The sequence below is a fragment of the Pseudophryne corroboree genome, chromosome 5, assembly GCF_028390025.1.
Source record: "Pseudophryne corroboree isolate aPseCor3 chromosome 5, aPseCor3.hap2, whole genome shotgun sequence".
Taxonomy (NCBI): domain Eukaryota; kingdom Metazoa; phylum Chordata; class Amphibia; order Anura; family Myobatrachidae; genus Pseudophryne; species Pseudophryne corroboree.
The window spans coordinates 602,211,882-602,222,793 of record NC_086448.1 but is presented as its reverse complement, the minus strand read 5'-3'; the positions used below and the strand labels follow the sequence as shown (position 1 = coordinate 602,222,793).

At 49.3% G+C, this 10,912-nt stretch overlaps 1 protein-coding gene across 2 annotated transcripts in view; it reads left to right on the top strand.

Moving 5' to 3' along the window:
• Positions 1 to 6,463: 6,463 nt before the first annotated feature.
• Positions 6,464 to 10,912, top strand: part of SEH1L (SEH1 like nucleoporin) — a 215,494-nt gene continuing 211,045 nt past the window's right edge. The window contains exon 1 of one of the 2 annotated variants that reach the window (XM_063923419.1): positions 6,464 to 6,727. In XM_063923419.1, the coding sequence (XP_063779489.1) occupies positions 6,617 to 6,727 (111 nt within the window). In that variant the 5' untranslated portion in view covers positions 6,464 to 6,616. The remainder of the gene's footprint in view (positions 6,728 to 10,912) is intronic. The other variant, XM_063923420.1, reaches the window with a different exon arrangement.

Genomic DNA, 10,912 nt, shown 5'->3' with positions numbered 1-10,912 from the left:
AGAAATCGTCTGCTTAGAAGCAGGACACTCAATTTTCTTGGGATCATACAGGACAAACAAAGAGTCCGATTTTCTGTGACGAGCAGCCCTCTTCACATAGATTTTCAGAGCCCTTACAGCATCCAAGGACTTTGAAGATATTGAGGAGTCAGTAGCAACTGGCACCACAATAGGTTGGTTTATATGAAATGTCGACACAACCTTCGGAAGGAACTGCTGATGTGTCTGGAGCTCAGCCCTATCTTCGTGGAAGATCAAGTAGGGGCTCTTACAAGACAAAGCCCCCAACTCCGACATACGTCTATCAGAAGCTAAAGCCAACAAAGTGACAGTCTTCCACGTGAAAAACTTAACCTCAACCTCCGGTAGAGGTTTGGACCAATCCGATTGGAGGAACTGTAACACCACGCTAAGATCCCAGGGCGCCGGAGGCGGCACAAAGGGAGGCTGGATGTGCAGAACCCCTTTCAAGGAAGTCTGAACCTCAGGAAGGGAAGCCAATTGTTTCTGGAAGGAAATGGATCGGGCCGAAATATGGACCTTTACGGATCCCAACCTCAGGCCCATATCCACACCTACTTGCAGTAAGAGGAGAAACCGTCCCAGTTGATACTCCACCGTAGGAAACTTCTTGGACTCACAACAAGATACATACTTTTTCCAAATGCAATGGTAATGTTTAGACGGTACTCCTTTCCTAGCCTGTATCAAGGTAGGAATAACTTTGTTCGGAATGCCCCTCCGAGCTAAGATCTGCAGGTCAACCTCCATGCCGTCAAACTTAGCCGCGGTAAGTCTTGATAAGCGAACGGCCCCTGCTGCAGCAGGACCTCCCGAAGAGGAAGGGGCCTCGGCTCTTTCAGAAGTAGATCCAGAAGATCTGCGTACCAAGCCCTTCTTGGCCAGTCCGGAGCAATGAGGTTTGCTTGAACTCTTGTTCTCCTTATGAGCTTTAGAACCCTAGGAATTAGTGGAAGTGGAGGAAACAAGTACACCAAGTGGAACACCCATGGAGTTACCAGGGTGTCCACCGCCACTGCTTGCGGGTCTCTTGACCTTGAGCAATACCTTCAAAGTTTTTTGTTGAGGCGGAAGGCCATCATGTCTATTTGAGGGACTCCCCAAAGATTTGTCACCTCCGTGAACATCTCCGGATGGAGGCCCTACTCTTCTGGATGGAGATCGTGTCTGCTGAGGAAGTCCGCTTCCCAGTTGTCCACTCCCGGAATGAAAATTGCTGACAGTGCTACCACGTGCTTTCCACCCAGAGGATGATTCTTGTTACCTCTGACATTGCAGCCCTGCTCTTTGTTCCGCCTTGTCGGTTTATGTAGGCCGCTGTTGTTACATTGTCCGACTGCACCTGAATGGGTCGATCTCACAGAAGGTGAGTCGCTTGGAGAAGACCGTTGTATACGGCTCTTAGTTCCAGAATGTTTTTTGGAAGACTGGATTCCAGACTTGACCACCTTTCTTGGAAGGTTTCCCCTTGAGTGACTGCGCCCCAGCCTCGGAGACTTGCATCCGTGGTCAGAAGGATCCAGTCCTGAATCCCGAACCAGCGACCCTCCAGAAGGTGAGGCATTTGTAGCCACCAGAAGAGCGAAATCCTTGCTTTTGGCGACAGACGTATCCTCAGGTTCATATGTAGATGAGAACCCGACCACTTATCTAGGAGATCCAGTTGGAAGGATCGAGCATGAAATCTTCCGTATTGTAAAGCCTTGTAGGAGGCCACCATCTTCCCCAGAAGGCGATTGCACTGATGAACCGAAACCCGGGCTGGCTTCAGGACATCCCGGACCATTCTTTGTATCACCAACGCTTTCTCCTCCAGCAGAAACACCCTCTGCACTTCCGTGTCGAGGATCATCCCCAGGAAAGACAATCTCCTTGTCGGCTCCAAATGTGACTTTGGAAAGTTCAGGATCCAACCATGAACCCTGAGCAGATGAGTCATGAGAGCAATGGACTGCAACAGCTGCTCCCTGGACGACGCCTTTATCAGGAGATCGTCCAGGTATGGAATTATGTTCACTCCCTGTCTGAGGAGGAGAACCATCATATCTGCCATCACCTTGGTGAACACCCTCGGTGCTGTGGAGAGACCGAATGGCAGTGCCTGAAACTGATAGTGACTGTCTAACAGTGCAAATCTGAGATAAGCCTAGTGCGGAGGCCAAATCGGAATGTGGAGATACGCATCCTTGATATCCAGGGATACCAGAAACTCCCCCTGCTCCAGACCTTAGATCACTGCTCTCAGAGACTCCATCTTGAATTTGAACTCCCTTAGATAAGGGTTTAGCGATTTCAAATTCAAAATTGGTCTGACCGAACCATCCGGTTTCGGTACCACAAAAAGGTTTGAATAGTAACCCGCGTTGTGCATATGAGGTGGAACTGGAACAATGACCTCTGCCTTTTCCAATTTTTGGAGAGCTTCCTGTAGGACAGTTCTGTCTGACAGTAAAGTTGGCAAGCCTGATTTGAAGAATTGGTGAGGTGGGGTTTCTTGAAACTCCAGTCTGTACCACTGGGACCCAATACCCTGTACCCAGGGATCCAGGCCGGACGACACCCAGACGTGACTGAAACGTCTGAGTCTCGCCCCCACCAGCCCGACCTCCAGGCTTTGTGGTCCACTGTCATGCTGAGGATTTTGAGGTACCAGAAGCAGGTTTCTGGTCCTGGGAGCCTGCGGTTGCAGGCTTTTTGGATTTTGCCCGCCCACCTCTAAAGAAGGTGGTAGGAGGCTTGGACTTTTTGTCTTAGTGGTCTGAAAGGACTGCGATGCAGATGAAGAAAAGGGTTTCTTCATAGAAGGTGTAGCTGAGGAAAGAAAATATGACTTACCCGTGGTTGCCGTGGAAATCCACGCATCCAACGCTTCCCCAAATAGAGCCTGACCTGTGTAGGGTAAGTTCTCCACACTTATCCTGGATTCCGCGTCTGCAGACCATTGGCGTAGCCAGAGTCCCCTGCGAGCTGAGACAGGCATGGAAGATATCCTTACAGTCAGCGTACCCAGGTCCTTCATGGATTCCACCATGAACCCCGCAGAATCCTGTATGCTACGTAAAAATAATTCAATGTCACTTCTATCCATTGAATCCAAATCCTCTAGTAACGTGCCTGACCACTTTACTATAGCTTTAGAGATCCATACATAAGCCTCAGCGCCACCCCTGAAGAAGTGTATATGGACTTTAGCGTAGTGTTAATCTTACGATCAGACGGTTCTTTTAACGCGGTAGATCCAGGGACAAGTAAAACCACCTTTTTCGACAGTCTGGAAACAGAAGCGCCAACTATGGGTGGGTTTTTCCATTTTTTTCTATCCTCCTCAGGGAAGGGAAAAGCAACCAGAATCGTTTTGGGAATCTGGAATTTTTTCTTTGGGTTTTCCCAGGATTTTTCAAATAAAGCGTTTAATTCTTTAGACGCAGGGAAGGTTAGGAGGTTAGTGAGGCTTTCTTATTGTCTGTGAATTAAGCCTCCTCACCCTGCTCAGGTGTTGTGTCAGTAATATTTAACACATCTCTAATGGCCTCAATCATGAGCTACACCCCCTTTGCAAGGGATGCCGCCCCCCTCAGCACATCCCCATCACCGTCTGCCGTGTCAGAGTCGGTATCTGTGTCATCTTGCATAATCTGGGCAAGTGCACATTTCTGTGGGTATATGCTAGGGGATTATGAAGGAATAGGAACAGAACCTGACCAAACTGCCATAGACTTCTTTAAAACCTGAGTTTCAGTCTCAGTATGAGCTATCCTAGTAGAGATCTGAGAGATCATTCCCTTAATAGAGGTTAACCACTCAGGCTCAGTAACAGGGATTTGAGGCAAGGCATTACATTCCTGTGTACATGGAATGGATTCCTCCTGAGAGGAAATGTCCTCTGCAGCATAAGACACAGAGTCCCTAGACATGGCTATGTGAGACAGCAAACACCCCCCCCACACACAGGAAAACGTCAGACACAGTTTCCCCCCAAGTATGCCACAGAGAAAGGCAGAGCTTGGAGCCAGCACACACACAGCGCTTCCCTAGGCAGTTATAATATAACTACCTGGAGCTGACTGTGTACCTTAATAGACTACACAGTATTTACACAGCCTCTCCCCTTCTACAACCCCCTGGTACCACACAGGATAGCTGGAGTTGCTTGGAGGGACAGCTCTCCCTGTCAGCGTCTCTGTAAAGGATCTGCAGGCAGGAAAATGGCGCTGAACGCTGCTGGGTCCACATTGAGAAGCTCCGCCCCCTTAACATGGCGCTGTTTCCCGCTCTTCACATCTTTATACTGGCCTGAGGAATGGTGCTGGCAGCGTTACCGAGGTCCCTGACAGCCTTGTGACCAGTGTAGGGTATAAGCGCTGGCTCAGGGTGCCCCTCACAGCGCCGCACTATGTACCACTGAGCCTCCGGAGCTCAGTTAATACTGCGCTACCACCCTGTTGCCATCTTCACACCGACTCTCCGCTTGCTATGGGGGGGACGGTGACTCACTTGCCACCGGAATCTTCTGGCTCTGTTAGGGTGTGGCGGCAGCGCTGCGGGAGTGAGCAGTCGCCTGGGGCGGCTAAGATCAACACCCTCAGGAGCTCAGTGTCTTGTCAGCGGAGATAGTGGCTCGAACCCCGCCGGGCGGACAATACTCCCCCCCTAAGTCCCACGAAGCAGGGAGGCTGTTGCCAGCAGCCTCCCTATGCCTTAACTCTAAGAAAAATAATAAAACCAGAGAAACTCCTATGGAGCTCCCCTAGCTGTAACCGGCTCCTCTGGGCACATTTTCTAAACTGAGTCTGGTAGGAGGGGCATAGAGGGAGGAGCCAGCCCACACTCTCAAACTCTTAAAGTGCCAATGGCTCCTAGCGGACCCTTCTATACCCCATGGTACTAATGTGGACCCCAGCATCCTCTAGGACATAAGAGAAAATGTATTTAAAGTATAGAAATGCACTTGCCTTTTTCCCTGGTGGTCTAGGAGGGATACAGAGCTATCTGTGGGCTGCTTTGTCCCCCTGGCCATCTCCGGTGGCCAGAGGACTCTGATCGGAGAACTTGGTTGACCATCTCTGGAACTCGGTTTCAGGCTAGAGATGGTGAGATGGGTCCCTTAGCAGATCCCTGAAAGTATTTTTGGAGGAATCTTTTTTACTCACTGTAGACCTGATGACACCAGGGTGTGACTAACACCCTGGGTGGGCCAAGGCACAGCGGCGTGACCAATCTTCTCTTTCCATAGAGAACAAAGGCGACCGCTCCAATAAAAAAAAATGGAGGTGGACCGCCTGTCAGCAGAGATCAACCTCAAATCGATACGTCAACAATTACATTGCGGATGCATCACGAGGCAGCACCACACACATGCTGGGCAACCTTGCCCGGTGCCGGGCGACCCCCAGCATGTGAGGAGACCGATGCAGATCTTTTTGCGGGACGCAATATCTGTGTGCATCTCTGACTCACCCCCAAGGTTAATTAATTTCATTAAAAATGTCGAGATTACAGTGGTAGAGATGCTGCTGTCAGTATTCTGACCACTGGCATCCCATACCTAACCCCAATTAAATATCCTCACCAGACCCATATACAATATATATTTATTTTTATCCCAGCACTCAGCAAAAAAGTGAAAAATTTTCTGTATATGTATAATGATGCAATCTGCCCCAGCCACCTAATGGCCATCTGCATCTCCCCAGCGGGAAGTGGTGGTCAGTGGTTCGTGAGTTAGGGTGTGCTAGGCTGAAGCTTTGCCACTGTTCAGAGAGACCTAGCACTGGCCCTGGATTTGCAGGTGTGACGCAGCCAGCTACTGCAAATCTGTGTATGCCACTCAGCTGGCCCCAACGGGTTAGTTACGATTGACATTTTGAGCACGCATAGGGGGGGGTATCCAATTACCCACGATAGTTTTTATCACCCTATCCAATTAGGTCCCATGAAAAACAATTAGGTCCCGCAAAAAAGCCGACCACTGCACTTATCGTGTGTCTAACGGTCACTTATTGCTGATTATGCTTCCATAATCCCATTGGGGACAGACTCATATGGGGAGATTCAAATGTTTGAAAAGTCGGTTGGGTGTCTGTGTTGTCCTGTCTATTAGATAGGAAAAAACAGACTCCCAACTGACTTTTCAAACATTTGAATCTACCTCATAGACTCATCGGGGCTAACTGTATCACCCCCCCAGTGAACCAATTAGCCGTGATAGTTTACAGCAGCTAATTGGATACCGCCCATAGGATCGCTCCAAAGTTCAATAACGTCTTACAGATGCAGACGTGGTTCTGTCTGTAGACTTTCCAGCAGCTGTGGCATTAGCACAGTGATGCCGCTAGGTGCCGCCTGCCCCCGAGTACTAATCCTACCACTGCTGTTTACAGCGAGCTGCTGCCGAATCACACATCAGCACGTGACACAACAACAACAAAACTATCACGTGACGCGAGAGCGAGAGGCTGCTAGGAGTACCGCATGCGCAGTATGGCCGCTAACGCACAAGCAGCAGACTTGGAATCCGGCAGTAGCAGCCCTATATGTGACGTTTCCCGCTGTCATCATAGCAGTGCGCGCTCGGTGCGAGTTCTGAGCCGCCGGCATGTTCGTTGCTCGCAGTATTGCTGCCGATCACAAGGATCTGATCCACGATGTCTCATTTGATTTCCATGGCAGAAGAATGGCGACTTGCTCTAGCGACCAGAGTGTGAAAGTGAGTGAGGGCGGGGAAGCCCTCGTGGAGCAGGATTCTTAATAGTATGAACTGTTGTGGAACTAGAAGTCCCAGAATGACACGTCACAGCTTGCATAGTTGTGTGTACATGCATGTGTCATGCCTATGCATTGCCCTTTCCTTTATACAGAAGGTCCCCAGCAGTGGGGCAGGGAAATGACCACTGTGACAGGAAATTGGGTGACAGATATTAATTTGATGCATCAAAACACGTTACAGTAATGCTGAATAGAACTTGCCGTATATTGAAGCAGTGTTAAGTGTGGAGAAGTAAACCAGTGGAGAAGATGTCCATGGCAACCAATCAGCTGCTACATATAATTTTAAAGAATGCATTTTATCAGAATCATCTTTATTGGCCAAGTATACTCGCGTATACTAGGAATTGTTGTCGGTTACAATGCATCGCCAAATAACAACATGAAGGGGAGATACTAAAGTAATACGTAACATACGTGCATACATACATACATAATACTGTGTAGAATTGCATCTTCGTATGTAGCACCAGACATTTTAGACATCGTTTAGTAGATGAACAGCTAGTGGGAAGAAGCTTGTAGTGGTTCTGGTCGTCCTGGTGGGAATGGACCTGTAACGCCTGCCAGATGGGAGCATTTCAAACAGGTTGTGACCGAGGTGTTGCTTGTCTACCACAATTTTCCCTGCATGCTTCTTAACTCTGGACAGGTATAGGTCTTGAACAGTGGGGAGATCGGTCTCGACAATCTTTTCTGCTGTCCTCACTACCCTCTGTAGCCTTCATCTTTCACACTCTTTGGCAGCTCCATACCAGACTGTGATCGATGAGCATAGGACAGACTCCACAATGGCTGTGTAGATACCATGAAAGATATATATATACTCCATAATGATACCTCAACACTGGTTACCATGGGCAACTTCTCCACTGGCTCACTTCACCACTCATTTCACTGCTTCATGAATAGATCCCTATATGCCTACTATTGTAATGGTCCTTCAGCATATTGTCTACAACTGCCTTTTATTTCCTTCCACTCGCTGCTTGATCCATTCCAGTATGGTATCTGTCCTCTTCATTCCTCTGAAACTGCCTTCACTTCCACGAAAGTCTTCAATGACATCCTTTCTGTTAAATCCAATGGCTACTACTCTGCATATTCTCCTTGACCTCTCTGCTGCTTTTGACACTTTGGACCGCCCTCTTCTTCTGCAAGTCCTTCACTCCCTTGGTCTGCGTGTTGCTGTCCTCCTACCCCTCTGACCGCTCCTTCCTGCTTCCACCCCCTCACTTCCACTAACTGTAGGTGTCCCCAAAGATTCTGTTCTTGGTCCTCTTCTTTTCTCTCTACATCCTATTAAGTTGAGCTCTTTTGACTTGCAATATCATCTCTATGCTGAAGATACTCAAATCTACGTTTCCTCCCCTGTCTTCTCCCCTGCTTCCCTCACTAGTATCTCTAACTGTCTCTCTGCAATTTCTTCTTGGAAGTCCCAGCGCTTTGTTAGATTTAATGGTGCCCACACACAGTGTGATTTCTCTGACGTCCTAGTGGATGCTGGGAACTCCGTAAGGACCATGGGGAATAGACGGGCTCCGCAGGAGACTGGGCACTCTAAAGAAAAGATTAGGTACTATCTGGTGTGCACTGGCTCCTCCCTCTATGCCCCTCCTCCAGACCTCAGTTAGAATCTGTGCCCGGCCAGAGCTGGGTGCTCCTAGTGGGCTCTCCTGAGCTTGCTAGTAAAGAAAGTATTTGTTAGGTTTTTTATTTTCAGTGAGCTTCTGCTGGCAACAGACTCACTGCTACGTGGGACTAAGGGGAGAGAAGCAAACCTACCTGCTTGCAGCTAGCTTGTGCTTCTTAGGCTACTGCACACCATTAGCGGAGCCGCGCCGCCGTCCCCCTCGCAGAGCCAGAAGAACAGAAGCTTGAAGACGACGAAATCGGCGGCTGAAGACTCCTGTCTTCATTAAGGTAGCGCACAGCACCGCAGCTGTGCGCCATTGCTCCCAGCACACTTACACACTCCGGTCACTGTGGGGTGCAGGGCGCTAGGGGGGGGCGGTGCCCTGGGCTGCAATTGTGGTACCTTTTGGCATAAAAATACATATATACAGTCTGGCACTGTATATATGTAAAAACCCCCGTCAATTTTTTTACACAGAAAGCGGGACAGAAGCCTGCCACTGAGGGGGCGGGGCCTTCTTCCTCAGCACACCAGCGCCATTTTTTCTTCACAGCTCCGCTGGAAGCAGCTCCCCAGGCTCTCCCCTGCAGTATCCAGGTACAAGACGGGTTAAAAAGAGAGGGGGGCACATAAATTTAGGCGCAAATAAGACTTATAAAGCAGCTATTGGGTAAATCACTTATTGTCAGTGAAAATCCCTGTGTTATATAGCGCTGTGGTGTGTGCTGGCATACTCTCTCTCTATCTCCCCAAAGGACTTTGTGGGGTCCTGTCCTCAGCCTGAGCATTCCCTGTGTGTGTGCGGGTGTCGGTACGGCTGTGTCGACATGTTTGATGAGGAGGGTTACGTGGAGGCTGAGCAAGGGCAGATAAGTGTGGGGTCGCCCCCGTCGGGGCAGACACCTGATTGGATGGATATGTGGAAGGTCTTAAACGACAATGTAAGCTCCTTACATAAAAGGTTTGATGACGCTGCAGCCTAGGGACAGCTGGGGTCTCAGCCCGCGCCTGCCCAGGCGACTCAGAAACCGTCAGGGGCTCATAAACGCCCTATATCTCAGATGGTTGACACAGATGTCGACACGGAGTCCGACTCCAGCGTCGACGATGATGAGGCACATTTACAGTCTAAAATGACCAAAGCCATCCGATACATGATTGTTGCAATGAAAGATGTATTACACATTTCTGAGATTAACCCTGTTAATACCAAGAGGGTTTATATGTTTGGGGAGAAAAAGCAGCCAGTGACTTTTCCCCCATCTGATGAATTAAATGAATTGTGTGAAGAAGCGTGGAGTTCCCCTGATAAGAAACTAGTGATTTCTAAGAGGTTACTGATGGCGTATCCTTTCCCGCCAACGGACCGGTTACGTTGGGAAACATCCCCTAGGGTGGACAAGGCGCTGACACGCTTATCTAAAAAGGTGGCCCTGCCGTCTCAGGATACGGCCGCCCTAAAGGAGCCTGCGGATAGAAAGCAGGAAGCTATCCTGAAGTCAGTGTATACACACTCTGGTACTCTACTGAGACCTGCTATTGCTTCAGCCTGGATGTGTAGTGCTGTAGCAGCATGGACAGATACTCTGTTAGACGACATAGATTCCCTCGACAGAGATACTGTTTTGCTAACCCTGGGCCATATCAAAGACGTCGTCTTATATATGCGGGATGCTCAGAGGGACATTTGCCTGCTGGGCTCTAGAATTAATGCTATGTCCATTTCTGCCAGGAGGATCTTATGGACTCGGCAATGGACAGGAGATGCTGATTCTAAAAAACACATGGAGGTTTTGCCTTATAAGGGTGAGGAATTGTTTGGGGACGGTCTGTCGGACCTAGTGTCTACAGCGACAGCTGGAAAGTCGACTTTCTTGCCTCAGGTTTCCTCACAGCCTAAGAAAGCACCGTATTATCAAATGCAGTCTTTTCGTTCCCAGAAAGGCAAGAGAGTCAGGGGCGCATCCTTTCTTGCCAGAGGCAAGGGTAGAGGTAAGAAGCTGCACCATGCAGCCAGTTCCCAGGAACAAAAGTCCTCCCCTGCTTCCACTAAGTCCACCGCATGACGTTGGGGCTCCACAGGCGGAGCCAGGTGCGGTGGGGGCGCGTCTCCTAAACTTCAGCAGCCAGTGGGTTCGCTCACAGGTGGATCTCTGGGCTATACAAATTGTATCTCAGGGATACAAGCTGGAATTCGAAGCGACTCCCCCCCCCCCGCCGTTACCTCAAATCAGCCTTGCCAGCTTCCCCCATGGAAAGGGAGGTAGTGCTGGCGGCAATTCACAAGCTGTACCTCCAGCAAGTGATTGTCAGGGTCCCCCTTCTTCAACAGGGAAGGGGTTACTATTCCACAATGTTTGTGGTACCGAAACCGGACGGTTCGGTGAGACCCATTCTGAATTTGAAATCCTTGAACACTTATACAGGTTGAGTATCCCTTATCCAAAATGCTTGGGACCAGAGGTATTTTGGATATCGGATTTTTCCGTA